This window comes from Somniosus microcephalus, chromosome 2 (genome assembly GCF_052327205.1).
Source record: "Somniosus microcephalus isolate GS21.2 chromosome 2, FLI_Smic_1.0, whole genome shotgun sequence".
Lineage (NCBI taxonomy): Eukaryota > Metazoa > Chordata > Chondrichthyes > Squaliformes > Somniosidae > Somniosus > Somniosus microcephalus.
The window spans coordinates 92560705-92576960 of NC_140988.1; the positions used below are offsets into that span (position 1 = coordinate 92560705).

At 46.8% G+C, this 16256-nt stretch overlaps 1 protein-coding gene across 1 annotated transcript in view; it reads right to left on the reverse strand.

The window, feature by feature from the left end:
* The window catches only part of otud4 (OTU deubiquitinase 4), a 116832-nt gene that overhangs the window by 58177 nt on the left and 42399 nt on the right, over positions 1-16256 (reverse strand). Inside the window, exons 4-6 of the mRNA XM_086011179.1 lie at positions 11332-11378; positions 7881-7953; positions 5147-5228 (exon numbers count right to left, since the gene is read on the reverse strand). Of these exons, the coding sequence (XP_085867305.1) occupies positions 5147-5228; positions 7881-7953; positions 11332-11378 (202 nt within the window). The remainder of the gene's footprint in view (positions 1-5146; positions 5229-7880; positions 7954-11331; positions 11379-16256) is intronic.

Sequence of the window (16256 nt, forward strand, 5' to 3'; positions counted from 1 at the left end):
GAGCGGCTCCTGAAAGAAGGGATTATTGAGGGCAGCACCAGCCCCTGGCGAGCCCAGGTTGTGGTCGTTAAGACCAGCGAGAAGCAGCGCCTGGTCATCGACTACAGCCAGACAATAAATCGCTACACCCTGCTGGACGCCTACCCACTCCCCCGTATAGCTGATATGGTCAACCAGATCGCGCAGTACCGCGTCTTCTCGACCATTGACCTGAAATCAGCGTACCACCAGCTCCCCATCCGCCCTGAGGACCGCCAGTACACTGCCTTTGAGGCAAACGGCCGCCTCGATCACTTCCTTAGGGTTCCCTTTGGCGTCACCAACGGGGTCTCCATCTTCCAAAGGGAGATGGACCGGATGGTAGATCAAAATGCGTTGCAGGCCACTTTCCCATATCTGGACAATGTGACCATCTGCGGCCGTGACTTGCAGGACCATGACGCAAACCTCGAAAAATTCCTCCGCACCGCCCAACTCCTAAACCTGACATATAACAAGGAGAAGTGCATATTCCGCACAAACCGCCTCGCCATCCTTGGCTGTGTTGTGGAACACGGAGTCATCGGCCCCGACCCCGACCGGATGCGTCCCCTTATGGAACTTCCACTGCCCCACTGCCTCAAGGCCCTGAAGAGGTGCCTAGGGTTTTTCTCCTATTACGCCCAGTGGGTCCCCTACTATGCGGACAAGGCCCGTCCGCTGATCAAGTCCACCTCTTTTCCCTTGACGGCAGAGGCCCGCTTAGCCTTCCACCGTATCAAGGAGGACATTGCCAAAGCCACCATGCACGCAGTGGACGAATCCATCCCCTTCCAGGTGGAAAGCGACGCGTCCGACTTTGCCCTGGCCGCTACCCTCAATCAGGCAGGGAGACCCGTGGCCTTCTTTTCACGAACCCTCCAAGGCCCGGAGACCAGACACTCCGCTGTTGAGAAGGAGGCCCAGGCGATTGTGGAGGCTGTGCGTCATTGGAGGCACTACCTGGCCGGAAAACGATTTACCCTGCTCACTGACCAGCGTTCAGTTGCTTTTATGTTTAACAACAAGCAGAGGGGCAAAATCAAAAATGACAAGATCTTGAGGTGGAGAATCGAACTTTCCACCTACAACTACGAGATCTTGTACCGGCCCGGGAAGCTAAATGAACCCCCGGATGCGCTATCGCGTGGCACCTGCGCCAGCGCGCAGATCGATAGACTACGGGTCCTCCACAATGACCTCTGCCACCCGGGGGTCACCAGGTTCTTCCACCTCATCAAGGCCCGCAACCTGCCTTACTCTATTGAGGAGGTCAGGACCATGACCAGGAACTGCCAAGTCTGCGCTGAGTGCAAACCACACTTTTATAGACCAGACAGGGCCCACCTGATAAAAGCCACTCGCCCCTTCGAGCGCCTGAGCGTTGATTTTAAAGGGCCTCTCCCCTCCTCCGACCGCAATGTGTACTTCCTCAATATTATTGATGAGTACTCCCGTTTCCCGTTCGCCTTCCCCTGCCCGGACATGACCAGTGCCACGGTCATTAAATGTCTGAACAACCTCTTCACCCTGTTCGGCTTCCCCAGCTATATCCATAGCGACCGGGGCTCATCGTTTATGAGCGACGAACTCCGTCAGTACCTGCTAACTAGGGGTATTGCCACAAGCAGGACCACCAGTTACAACCCCCGGGGGAACGGACAGGTGGAAAGAGAAAATGCGACAGTTTGGAAGGTCGTCCTGCTAGCCTTAAAGTCTAGGGGCCTTCCAACCTCCCGCTGGCAGGATGTGCTCCCCGATGCGCTCCACTCTATTCGGTCACTGCTCTGCACTGCCACTAGCGCCACCCCGCATGAGAAAATGTTTGTCTTCCCAAGGAAGTCCACATCAGGGACATCGCTACCGCCATGGCTGACGTCCCCAGGGCCGGTCCTACTGAGAAGACACGTGAGGACCCATAAAACGGACCCCCTGGTCGAGAGGGTCGACCTCCTCCACGCCAACCCCCAGTATGCTTACATCGCATACCCGGACGGGCGGGAGGACACAGTCTCTATAAGAGACCTTGCACCCTCGGGGACCACAGTAACCCACTACCCACTACCACCCCCCCCCACGATCCGATATCCAGCCCCAGCAGACGGCAGGCCTGGGCCCCGCGACCCGCTCGACATCTACGAGGACGACACGCCTGTGCCACAGCCTACGCTGGACTCGACGCCGGAAGCTTCACTACCCCTGCCGTCGCCACGCCGATCACAGCGGCAGACAAGACCTCCGGAGAGACTCCAATACACTAACTTTTAATACACTTCACCCCGCCGGACTCAATTTTAAACAAGGGGTGAATGTGGTAAACCACTGTTTGTATTCCTGTTTGTCCTGTTTGTATTCCACTGTGTACATGCCTGGACATGCCTCGGCTGACTCCTCCCACAGGTCCTAGTATAAAGGTGACTGCTCCCCAGCCCTTGGTATCCTGGACCGGTCGACCACTCGAGGCAGACCTCCATTCTGTTGTTAATAAAAGCCTTTAGTTACTCTTCTAACTCTCAGTCTTTTATGAGTAATTGATAGCGCATCAATATCAGTGAGCAGGTAAATCCTGAAGTGGTTGAAAACGAGATGAGCAACCTTATGATGGATAAAAGGAAAATTTTAGATAGGTTAGTTAGACCAAAGGAGAAAATGCCAGAGCCTGATGGGATGCATCCTAGGATCCTGAGTGAGATGAAGGAGGAAACAGCTGAGACCTTAGCAATTAATGTTAGGACTCTATTGAGTGTGGATGTGTGCTGAAAGAATGGAGAGTGAATAGAGAATGAAGACAGGCCAGTTAGCTTAACATCTGTGGTAGGGACAATTTTATAGGTCGGATTTTTCACAGGAAAAAATGGGTGGGTTGGAGGCGGGTGGCGGAAGTGAAAGTTGTAAAAATCTAAAACCCGATCCCAACCTGCCCACTTTCACCTTTCACTCAGGCGGGACGGGGGGGGGGGGGGGGAATACGGGCAACCAACCCGCTGCCTGAAGCCTCTACCTTAACCTGCTTCGCAGGTTTTACTGCAGACAACCGGGGAATCCCGGGCCTCAGGATTCCCGGCAGCTGCAACAAGGCAGCCACAACTTTAGGAAGCAATCGGCCGGGAGGAGCAGGAGTGCTTCCTCCCGGCCCTCCAAACTCCACCACCATCAGCCTGCATCCCGCCCGGGGTCAGGGTTCGGACCCCCCATGGATCGGAGCCCTCCCCGGGCTTGAACCCCCACCACCACCCCCCCTCCCCACCATCCTGGTCATGCGGCCTCCTGGTCCGCGCTCCCCACCCGACTGGAAGCTAGCCCGTCAATCAGGCTGACTTCTGGGCAGGGAACCCGCCCTTTACGTCACATGCACGCTGTGGAGTTACTCCACAGTGTGCCGGGTAACCTGGAATTCCGGGTTTCCTGCCGTCTGCTGGGTCCCGCCACACTGTGCGGGTGGGGAAACGAGAAAATCCCGCCCGAGATCTTTAATTAACGATGAAATTACCACGTATCTAGATAATGAGAGAATAGCTAGAAGTAGCCTACATGGATTTGAAAAGACATGATCGAGCATAACAAACCTCAGAATTCTGTGATGAGGTAACAGACATGGTAAATAGGAGGAAATGCAGTGCATGTAGTATACATGGACTTTAGGAAAGCCTTTGACAAGGTACCATATGGGAGATTTCTGGAGAAGATTAGGGGGAGGATATCAATCTGGATTACAAAATTAGTTAGAAGGGAGTAAACAGAGCAGGAGTTAAGGCCATTTTTCCAGAGTGGTTGGAAGAGTGTGCTGATGTACCAAAGGGTTAAATTCTGGAGCCACTTCTGTTCACTGTTTATATCAATGATTTGGATAGGCCTAGAGGGAGTGATAGCGAAATTTGTAGATGATACCAAATCAGGAGGTGTAGTTAATTCTTTAGAAAACCAAAGGAAGCTACAAAGGGACATTGAGAAGATGGGGGAAGGTGGCAAGTGGAATTCAATGTCAGCAATGAGTGATACACTTTGCTTAAAAAACAGAAGTAATTATACTCTGAATGGAAGAAGGTTTGCAGGGCGTTAAAGCACCTCAGTATGGTAACACCAAAAATAACCTAATCAAATTCTAGGTTTTATCTTAAGAGGCATAGAATATAAACGCCAAGAGGTAATGACGAGCCTATTTAAAACCTTACTAAGACCTCAAGTTACAGTACTCTGCAGTATTGGGCGCCACACTATAGGAAGGATATTGAAGCTTTAGAGAGGGTACACACAGATTTATTAGGATGTTGTCTGGTATGAGGAAATACAAATATGAAGAAAGACTTGAAGAATTTGGGCTTTTTCATTAGAACAATGCAAATTATGGGGCAATATGACAAATGTGTTGAAATTATGAAAGGATGGAACAGGGTAGATAGAAACTTCTTTACACAGAGAGTGTGAGACTTTGAAATTCACTGCCAGGGTTAGTCATTGAGGCAGAAACTATGTCAACATTCAAGATTAAATTGGATAGGTGACCGAAGGAAAAAGGGATATGGGAGCAAAGCAGGTAAACCTGATTAGGACGATTTGCTTGCATGGTGGGTAAATACTGACATGGACTAGTTGGGCTGAATGTCCTGTTTCCGTGTTCTTCTACGTATATGCATGGAGTTCTTGAAGTAGATTTATCGGAATTTATTTATTCCCTACAACTGTGTTTAGACACCAGCTACTGCTTGCATATCTATAAAAGTACTGAATTCTTTTCCTTAGCCTCCACATTGACATCCAGTGCTCGCTCAAAAAATGTGACCAGTTTTAGGCAGTGTATCTAAATGGAGGGGCGTGGCCAGTAAGAGGATGAGGTGAAAATTACAGGAGAACTTCAATCCTAAGGCATACCTTCTGTCACTCAATAGTACCATGGCATCAATAGTGGCAAAGTAGAAGTTTGTATCCAGACCTTCCCACCATTCAGCTGGGGGGGGGGGGGGGGGGGGGTGGATTCATGCGTGTAAAGTAAAACCCCATTTAAATTTTTGTTTAAAAATGGACAGGATTCTTTTCTTTTAAGGAACGAATGATTGGCAGCTTTGAATGGTCAGTTCTGAATTGCAGAAAACAACAAAAAAAACTTTCAAATTAAAATCAGAATACTTACATTGGCAAAGGGCTGCGGTATCTACAAATGTCCGAGGATAGACACTGTCGTAATGATTTCCATTTGAAAAGCATAACAAGATCTAATTGGAAGTCAAGAAAAGAAATTGTTCAGGTAGCTTTACTGTTATCATCTTTGGACATCAGTTGGATGCTAATATATATCCAAAAATGGGTTACATTTGTTAAAATTGTAACAGCTCAAATTCTTGCATATAAAACAAGTTCTAAAATGTAACCACTTCAAACTCAGAGGTCTTGTTTAAATCTCATATGAAAACTAATTTCAATATGCAATGAAAACTGCCACAAATTGAATCCATGCTCTACCACAAATGATTATAATAATGGGACCCCGCTTTCCAATTTATGAATAGAGTGGCAATATTTTCTCATCATGGAGCTCAGATAAACTTCAAGCACCTTTAACCTGGATGTTATCTCTTGGTGATTAATGCTGCAGTGCTGCTACTAGTACTTTTTTTCCCCTTTCAAAACATCACTTTTAATCAAATGTACAGGAGGAAATGCCTGATTTTGGTCAAACACAACAATCAGATGTTCATTTTCCAAATGCAAAGAATTCCTCAGGTGGAATTTATCCCATCAGTTAAGCCATTCAAACCAGGAAACTGGAAAGTTTCAAGTCTGCATCTAATTAGCTGGTCTTAGTTGTGGCACCAATATTCGCCCCAGGTTAGTGAAGGAAAACATCTGGCAGATACCAGCTCCTGATTGCTATGCACTGGCCCCTGCTGCAGGGGCCACCTGATAGAATAGCCTGCCAACACTCATAATCTAGGTTCACATGTAAAGAACAACCACTTGGAAAAGGTACAAAAGGATATCTGCCACTTATGAAACTGTATCCCAGAAAGGAGCCACAACATTCAGTCCAGCTAAAGATCTGAAAAGTGTTGAGGGGAAAAATATAAAAAATTCTAAAAGTAAGATTTCCTCAGCCAATTTCATTCCAGGCTCAAATTTAATCCTTCTTCAGATATTTCCCTTGATAACTTATTCCTCCAGCATTCATAAATGAAGCTTTGAAACATTGATTTTGACATTTTAAACAGCAAGGCTAAATGTTGAAACATAATTTGGTTACAAAATATGCTATTATTGCATTTGGAGCACTAAAAGGGGAAAGAGAAGGCTAAAGTCTGTTCTTACAGTTCAGAAGACAACCCCAAAATCTATGTGGTAAATACAATTTCAGGAATCTGCTGGTTATTTTTACTTAAATTCTAATTTCCAGCCGCAATCAACGCCTGCAATTCCTTTCAGAGCCGCCAGAGTGATGTGTTTGTTCTCTTCAACAGCAGCAGATCAACTCCCAGGCCTGATTGAAGTCGTCACACTGCTTGTCCGACATCCAGCTCTGGATCAGCAGAAATGTCCTCCAATTAAATATTGGGCAGACTGAGCCAATGTTTTCGGTCCCCGCCACAAACTCGTTCCCTAGCCACTGACTCCATCCCTCTCCCGAACATCTGTCTGAGGTTGAACCACACTTCGCAACCTTGGTGTCATGTTCGACCCTGAAATGAGCTTCCGACCACATATCCACAGCAAAGCTAAGACCACCTATTTCCACCGCCATAACATCGCCCGTCTCCGCCTTTGCCTCAGCTCATCCGCTGCTGAAACTCTCATCCATGCCTTTGTTACCTCTAGACTTGACTATTCCAACGCACTCCTGGCTGGCCTCCCACATTCCACCCTACGTAAACTTGGTCATCCAAACCTCGGCTGCCCGTGTCCTAACTCGCACCTGTCCCGTTCACCAATCACCCCTGTGCTCGCTGACCTACAATGGCTCCCGGTTAAGCAACGCCTCAATTTCAAAATTCTCATCCTCGTTTTCAAATCCCTCCATGGCCTCACTCCTCCCTATCTCTGTAATCTCCTTCAGCCCCACAACCACCCCCCCACCCCCCCTCCCGAGATATCTGCGCTCCTCTAATTCTGCCCTCTTGAGCATCCTGATTATATTGCTCAACCATTGGTGGCCGTGCCTTCTGTTGCCTAGGCCCTAAGCACTGGAATTCCCTCCCTAAACTTCTCCGCCTCTCTACCTCTCTTTCCTCCTTTAAGACACTCCTTAAAACCTACCTCTTTGACCAAGCTTTTGATTACCTGCCCTAATTTCTCCTAACGTGGGTCGGTGTCAAATTTTTTGTCTTATAATACACCTGTGAAGCACCTTGGGTCATTTTATTTCGTTAAAGGTGCTATATAAATAAACGTCATTGTTGTTGTTGATCTGTGCAGTTCCATCTCTGATTCGTAAATGGTAAACATTTAGAAAGAATGGACTTGCATTTATATAGCGCCTTTCACGACCTCAGGACATCCCATAGCACTTTACAGTCAATAAAGTACTTTTTGAAGTGTAGTCACTGTTGTAATGTAGGAAATGCAGCAAGGTCCCTCAAACAGCAACAAGTTAATGACCAGAAAATCTGTTCTAGTGATGTTGATTGAGGGATAAATATTAGCCAGGACCCCTGCTCTTCTGGAGTACTGCAATGGGTCCTTTTATGTCAACATGAGAGGGCAAACAGGGCCTTGGTTTTAATGTCTCATCTGATGAATGGCAACTATGGCAGTGTAGCGCTGAAGTATCAGCCTATATTATATGCTCATGTCTATGGCATGGATTTAAGTAGTGGTTTTGTTGTATTTTCACTTACGGCACTGTAAATAATCGGTCGTGTCTTCTGTTAACTTACCGTGTCAGGAAATCCATTTTCAGTAACACGGGCAGGAGGTCTATTTGGTTCCTGGTAAATTATAAAATCTCGCCTGTGAAATTAAAACCACAGATCAAAAAATATCCTGAAGCATCCATGACCAGCGTAATCATATTCTGTCTTACTGTGCAGACCAAAAGACAACGGTTACCACTGTTCCCGCCGAGATGCACGGCTGCCTGAGCTCCCGCTCACTTCAATTCAAAGACCACGCAGAGAGCTGGACAGCCGGAGCGGGGGCCAATACACAACGGCCCGGAATGCAGACAGAGTCATTTGCAAGTCTTGCAACCGCAGAGCCGATCCCTATCAAAAATTAACAAAAGAATTGGGGCAGTGGCCACGTGTTAGGGGAGTGGGTGATGTCGGTTGTGTTGCCCTCTGAGAAATGCCACGTACTGCAGGCAGAAGCTGTTGAGGAGCCGCACGCGTTCAGCCGGTTCCCATGGTGGTGATGAGGGCAGCGTGTTCCTCCTCTTTTGGCGCCACAGTTCCGGGGGCCTGTACAGAAACTCTGGTCCCCTCGGGGCAAATTGGAGTGGGCCAGTTCAGGGGCTAGACGAAGCTTTAAAAAAATCGGTGGGAGAGATCGGCAGATAAACCACGTGTACCTCATCATATTAAACCTATATAGGTGTGTGAGTCGCTGAGTTTTACCTGCAACAGGTGAGTAAGAAGGTATTTTGTTGCTGTCAGATGGCAGTGACTTTTTTTAATTCATTTTTATGGGTGAGCCGCCTTCTTGAACCGCTGCAGTCCGTGTGGTGAAGGTACTCCCACAGTGCTGTTAGGTAGGGAGTTCCAGGATTTTGACCCAGCGATGATGAAGGATCGGCGACATATTTCCAAGTCAGGATGGTGTGTGACTTGGGGCGGAACTTGGAGGTGGTGGTGTTCCCATGCGTCTGCTGCCCTTGTCCTTCTAGGTGGAAGAAGTCATGGGTTTGGGAGGTGCTGCCGAAGAAGCCTTGCCGAGTTGCTGCAGTGCATCTTGTAGATGGTACACACTGCAGCCACGGTACGCCGGTGGAAGGAGTGAATGTTTAAGATGGTGGATGGGTGGCCAATCAAGTAGGTTGCTTTGTCCTGGATGGTGTCGAGCTTCTTGAGTGTTGTTGGAGCTGCACTCATCCAGGCAAGTGGAGAGTAGTCCATCACACTCCTGACTTGTGCCTTGTAGATGGTAGAAAGGCTTTAGGGAGTCAGGAGGTGAGACACTCGCCGCAGAATATCTAACCTCTGACCTGCTCTTGTTGCCACAGTATTTGTGTGGCTGGTCCAGTTATGTTTCTGGTCAATGGTGACCCCCAGGATGTTGATGGTGGGGGTTTCAGTGATGGTAATGCCGTTGAATGTCAAGGGGTGGTGGTTAGCCTCTCGCTTGTTGGAGATAGTCAATGCCACCATGGAAAATTCAGCCCTAAGAGTCTAAATGGAGTAGAAGTGCAAAGGGATCTAGGGGTATAGATTCACAAATCATTAAAAGTAGCAACGCAGGTTAAAAAAGCCATAAAAGTGCAAATAAAGAACTGGGGTTCATTTCTAGAAGAATAGAATTCAAAAGCAGAGAAGTTAAGCTTGTATAGAACCTTGTCTGATTGTCTCATGATTTGAGGCGCTGGGGTGGCAATATGGCATTACTGTATATATGCTTTTGATTGGTTGCTGCTGCTTTCGTCGTTGTAAAATTTGCCCATGGATGAAAAGGTTGTGCTCCAAGGGGTTCGTGGCCCGCTCAGTACAAAAAAAAACATCGGAGGGAACACTGCACGTGAGTCTTCTAAACTAAAACACGTTTTCTCTGACCCTCAAAAGTAATCAACAATAGCTTGCATTTATATAGCACCTTTAACATAGTAAAGCGTTCCAAGGCATTTCACAGGAGCGTAATCAGAATAAAATTGACACGGAGCCAAAGTAAACATTACGACAGGTGGAGGTGGGTTTTGAGGAGCCTCTTAAAAGGAGGAGAGGGGTGAAGAGGCAGAAAGATTTAGGAAGGGAATTCCAGAGCTTACATCCTAGACGGCTGAAGGCAGGGCTGCCAATGGTGGAGAAAAGGAAGTGTAGAATTCCAACTGTACAATGGAATCTCGATTATCCATCATCTACTATGGACTCCCCGCCATTACGGTTTCACTCCAGTACAAAAAAAAAGTTCTTACAATTTCCTAAAGCACCTTTATTATTGAAGAAGGGTCAAACCCGAAACGTCAACTCAAATTTCTCTCCACGGATGTTGCCTGACTTGCTGAGTTTTTCCAGCATTTTCTGTTGTTATTTATTATATAAGAGCTCTTATTGGCCTGGAAATTGTGGTCGGAGGCTCGCCGCCCACGTACACCTCCGAACCGAAAGAAAACTATGTACTTACCTTGCGTCTCCGGAGCTTCGGACTGTTCCAGACCCGGGCCTGCAGGCATACGCCTGCGTAAAGGCCTACGTATCCCAGGGGCGTGTGCGGTTCACAAGCGTCCCCGAGATCATGTGGGCCAGGCCAACCAATGACGAAGGGGGATTCCCATTATGCTTATGGGGATTCCATTTACGTACGGAATCCCCATAAGCACAACAGAAATCACCTAATAAATAAAATTTCATAATACTGAAATAAAAATAAATGATCACAGGTTCAATGTTAATTAGAATACCCTTTAATTAAACATTTAAAAATAAATTTAAACATTTTTAAATGGGACAAAATTTACCTAAACTAATGTTAAATGTAAGTGAATGTTTAAATCATTAAAAAATATATATTTTAACCCTTACGCTGGTAAAACAAGGCCTTACCAGGGGTCTGATCCCATCCTTGACAGATCTGGAACAAGTAAAAATTGGCAGTTATTTTTTCATTTTCACAATAATTCCTCCTGGCCACCGCGTATAGCGGGCACATTGTGTTCGCAGGAACACGCCCGCTACAAACGGTGGGGACTGTATATGAAAAATCAGTGACTCAAAGCAATCATGTTTCAAGGGTCTTCTGGTATTTTCCTAGTGCTGAATACCTGATTGACTCAGTGGCAGCACTCTCACTCGAGTCAGGTGTGGGTTCAAGCTCTACTGCAGGACTGAAATATATAATCCAGGCTGCCACCATATTACAGTGCTGAGGGAGGCTGCCACCATATTACAGTGCTGAGGGAGTACTGCATTGCTGGAGGTGCTGTTTATTCAATGAGAAGTTAAACAAAGGCAGTGTTCACCTGTTCAGTCATTAATCGGTTGCAAAGTACTTTGAGATGTCCTCAGGACATGAAAGGCGCTATATAAATGCAAGTTCTTTTATTTGGCATGTTTCCAAGCAACTATGAACCAAATAGAAGGCACTAGAATGAGATCATCAATGGAGTGAAGGTGCCCAACTCTACAAGGCACGCAAGGTACAAAATACATCGAGTAAAATAAATATCCATGGTGGTCTTACTTGTACATGAGTGAAAGAGCACTGATTTCCACTTGTCCAACCCATTCCTGCATTAAAGAAAAATGGCAATTTAGAATCTGGTTCTCAAAAATTAATAAAGCTTAAATATTTTTAAATACTATTAGAAATATAGTTCTGTCAGTCAAGGAGTGCACTACTGCACCACAAAGTGGAAGCATGCCATTTTTCAGATTCCCTAGCTGGCCCATCAAACAGGAATGCTGAAATTCAAAACTTCCCGAGGAGGGGTCACACATGGAAAGCGATCAAGTACACTTACGCAGCTCTTTTGGTCCAAGAGGTCACTTGTCTATCCTTGGAGAACAATGGCCCTGAAATTAGGATCGGGGGCTTGCCGCGCGTGCAAGCCCCCGATGTGCACTCACCCTGCGCGCCGACATCTGAAGCCCGGGCCTGCTCGCATTTCCTGTCACTGGCCCGGTTCAGATGTCGGTGCGCTGTGCTTACCTGATCCAGCGGCGTAGTTAGTGCGATGTGCCGGCTGGGATCAGGTGAGCACTGTGCAGCCAATCAGGGGAGGGGAAACTCATTCATGAGTTTGACAGTAAGAGCTGTCAAACTCATGAAAAGTATGGGCTGCCAAAACGCTACTTTAACTTTAAATAAAATTTTAAAAAACATCCCACTGATTATATTAACTATAAATAAGTTTTTAAAAATGTTTTAAACAATTAATCAATTTTTTGAAAAAAATAAATTTTTTAAAAATAGGGTCTAAAACTAAACTTACCTTATTGTAAATTCTTTAAAAATAACAAACCTGTGGATAAAAAAATTCTACATTGTACTAAAAGCCCACTTACCTGAAAAACTAAATACTTACGTCTAGTTTTTCCACGCGTAAAGACCGGAGGCCTTTACACGCGCGCAACTCTGGAAAAAAAAAGGAATTTCACTGCGCACGCGCTGCCAGTGCAGTCGCGCGCGCTCTGCCTCTTAACCCCTTGGGTCAGAGGACAGGAAATGCCGGTTTTCAGCGCATGCGCTGTGCATGCTGAAAACCAGCAATTCCTCCAGGCACACGCGTGAGTACCCCGTCCGTACTCACGCGTTGTGCCCGGAATTACTGGGCCAATGTGATGCACTAGAAAACTAGAGTTAAATAATTCTGCTTTTTAAAAAAAAAGCTTCAATTATCTGGAAAAGTATATAATAATGCTAAAACATTTAGTAGCAATTCGAAGTGTGAAATTGTTTTTTTCCTTCAGTTTTATACATTAAAGGGTAGATTTTCTGATCAGTTATTTTAACACCAGTATTATCCAGTTTAAAATCAATGGGCTAATGTTAAAGTAAAATTAGAAAATCTGGGAAAAAGTCTTCAAAAGACATTTATAATAAATTTCAAACTGTAGAAATTCAGAGTTGAAACTATGGCAACAATTATTCAGAAATTAAATACCAGGGACCAGGTGTCAAGGGAAAGAAATCAGCCTCTCAGAGAAAACCGGAGTTAATCATTAGTGGTGCAAAGGACACATCCAGGAAGGACACACGAGGGAATATGATCTAGCCTTAGGCAGAGAGTAATATAAAAGGGAATAAGGCAGGTGGCCTAAGTGAATGAGGCGTATTAATATAGATAAGAGAGCAACAAGCTGAAGCTAACTAAAGTAATTCTCTCCCTCTCTATTATTATCTATATATATCGATTACATTTGCATGCACTTCCAGTCAACTTCTTCCATCATAAATGCCTATGTCCTCATTATAAATTTGAACATAGTAATTGCTAATGGAAATATAAAATACAGTATGTGACGTAATAAAACTCACTACGCACTTGGTTGGAGCATAAAGCAAGGCTTTAATCAACTTGTTTCAGAACATGGAGGTCTAGTTGTACTTCACTAGTTCCTTGTCTTACAAAATGTCCCTGGTAAGCTGAGGTCGACGCCCGAGTATTTATACGCCTTGGACAGCGCCACCAGCTGGCCGTCCAGCGTTATTTCATGAGTAGTTTCTTGATGAATGATGAGATTTATAACATTCTTCCTGCCTAAAAGATTTGGAAGTCCGACGACTTCCTTAGTGGATCAGGCGGACCACGAATAGCCGCAGTCTCTTAGATTTTTGTTTATGGCTAGAAGGCACATCTCCCCGGACCGTGTCTTGGTCCCTGGGCCACTTGATCTGTACCGGTGGCTCGACAGGGCCTGTGTTGCTCTGATCGACCTGAGGGAGGCTGGGGAGATCATGACTCCTGGTGCAGGTCCCCACAGGCGCAGAACTGGTTTCATCCTGTTGGATAGCCGGGGATTGACCGGCGTCCTGGCCTCGGGTGGCCATCCCACGGGGAGCGCTCGGCTCCCCGAGTGGATCCGGTGGGGCAGCTGGCAGATCTCTCAATGTCCCAGGTAGGGCGTTATCTTCGGGGGAGCGCAGAGGGTCGGTATCATCCCCGTGGGTCTCTATCGGTTGGGTCCGTGGAACCGACCGGACAGAGAGCCAGGTCCCGGAGCGAAATGGTGGACTCCCGGCCATCCAGGTACCGCACGTGCGCATACGTGGGGTTGACGTCCGTGAGTTCTACCTCGTCGACAAGAGGATCGGTTTTAGATGATCGGACGAATCTTCGGAGCAGTAGGGGGCCGGGAGCTGCCAACCACGACGGTAGAGACGTCCCATAGGTGGAGCGACGCTGGAAGCTGAAGAATCACTCGTGAGGTGTGACATTGGTAGACGTAGAAAGGAGAGACCTGATGGAATGCAACACGTCAGGGAGCATAGTTTCCCACTGCTGGTCTGGTAGGTTGCATGACCTCAGCGCAAGACGAACAGCGTTCCAAATGATAGCGTTGTATCTCGCAACCTGTTCGTTACCGATGGGATGGTACGGTGTCGTTTTACTTGTGGCGATTCCCCGTTGGGAAGAGATAACTTTTTAGTTTGCCTGACATGAAGGAGGGACCCCGATCAGAGTGGATGAAATTGGCCGTACCGCAAAGGGAAAAGACTTGGTCAAGGCATTTGATCACTGTGAAAGCAAGCATATTGGGACAGGGGAAAGCAAAGGGAAAGTGTGAATATTCGTCCACCATAGTCAGTAAGTAGGTGTTTCGCGTTGAGGAGGGCAATGGCCCTTTAAAGTCAATGCTGAGTCGCTGCATAGACTGCATAGCGTGTATGAGCGAGCCATCCGACGGACGGAAGAATTGTGGTTTTAATTCCGCACAAATTCTACAGGAGGAGCACGTTCTTTTCACATCTTCCGCAGAAAATGGGAGACTTTTAGATCACGCAAAGTGCAACATACGGGTAACGCCAGGATGGCATAAGTCAGTATGAAGATCCACCAGAGTCGAAGTTGACATAGAAGAGCAGAATGCCCCCGTGAGGGTATCCGGGGCCACATTCTCTTTGCCGGGTCGATAATGTATGGTGTATCCAAAGGCGGCCAATTCCATCCTCCAGAGTTGTATTTTGTTATTCTTGCTCTTAGTGCGTTTCCGGTTATCCAGCATAAAGGCCACGGAGCGCGGATCAGTTATAAGTGTGAAATGGCGACGAGCGAGAAAATGACTCCATTTACGTACCGCTTCGATGATGGCCGTAGCTTCCTGCTCAACAGGAGGATAATGGAGCTCGCTACCCTGCAAAGTTCTGGACAGAAATGCAATGGGTCAACCACCTTGCTTCAAGGTAGCAGAGATCGCCACATCCGATGCATCGCACTCGACCACGAAAGGAAGATTTTCATCAATGGAACGAAGCGTGGCTTTTTCCAGTTGTCGCTTGAGGAGGTTGAAAGCTGAAATAGCCGTTGCCTCTAATGGAAATGACTTTGCGTGAAGCAGGGGCTGGATCTTGTCGGAGAAGTGGGGTATCCATTTCGCATAATAGGCGAACATGCCGAGTGCCCGATGAAGAGAGCCGAGATTCGTAGGGGGAGGGAGCTCCTGAAGCGGACAAAGTCGCTCCGGATCCGGTTTGATGACACCGTTGCCCACCCAGTAGCCAAGGATGTTGACTGATGGTACTGATTTCACAGATTTGGACTCATTAAGGTTAAGTTGCGATGACGGAGAACGTCAAAAAATTTCTGGAGGTTGGCATCATGCTCCTTCTGGTCATGACCAGCAATGGTGATATTATCCAGATATGGAAAAGCGTCTGTTAAGTTCTCCTGTTTGACTAGGCTATCCACTGCCCGTTGAAAGACGGCCACCCCATTGGTGACCTCAAATGGAAGGCGACAAAACTGGTAAAGCCAACCATTGGCCTCAAAGGCCGTATACTTCTTGTCAGGGTCCTTTAACGGCACTTGATATGCGCTCTTTAAATCAAAAGTTGAAAATATCTTGTAGTTGGCAAGGTTATTGACCATGTCATCGATGCGTGGTAGTGGGTAGGCATCCAGGTCGGTATACTGGTTAATAGTTTGCGAGTAATCGATGCAAAGATGTTTCTTGTGTTGCTTCAGAGGATTTTTCACAATGACGACTTGAGCCCGCCAGGAAAATGAACATGGCTCAATGACACCGTCAGCTAGAAGGAGAGAGATTTCTGTCTCGATAAAGGATCGATCATCTTGGCTGAAACGTCGTGATTTATTGACTATGGGCTTACATCGAGGGGAAAGATTGGCAAACAAGGCGGGCTCGTCGAGCGAAGCCGCCGAAAGCGCACAAAACGGTACTTCGGAAATAGTAAGCTCTGGCTTTGACCCTCCAAACTCGAAAGTGAGTCTTTTGTGTTGTTTCTGGAAATCCTGTCGCAGGAGCACATCACTGCATAGGTTCTTGAGCACTCCAAGCCGGGTGGAGAAATAAGTGCGGCCATTGAGAATAAGGTCGACAAGACAAAAGCCGGAAGAGTTGGTGGTCAGTGTCGTCAGAGCCATTGCAATTTCCCTGTCAGAGGGGTAAATACGCAGTTTTAACTTACTGACAGCCCGCTCACTA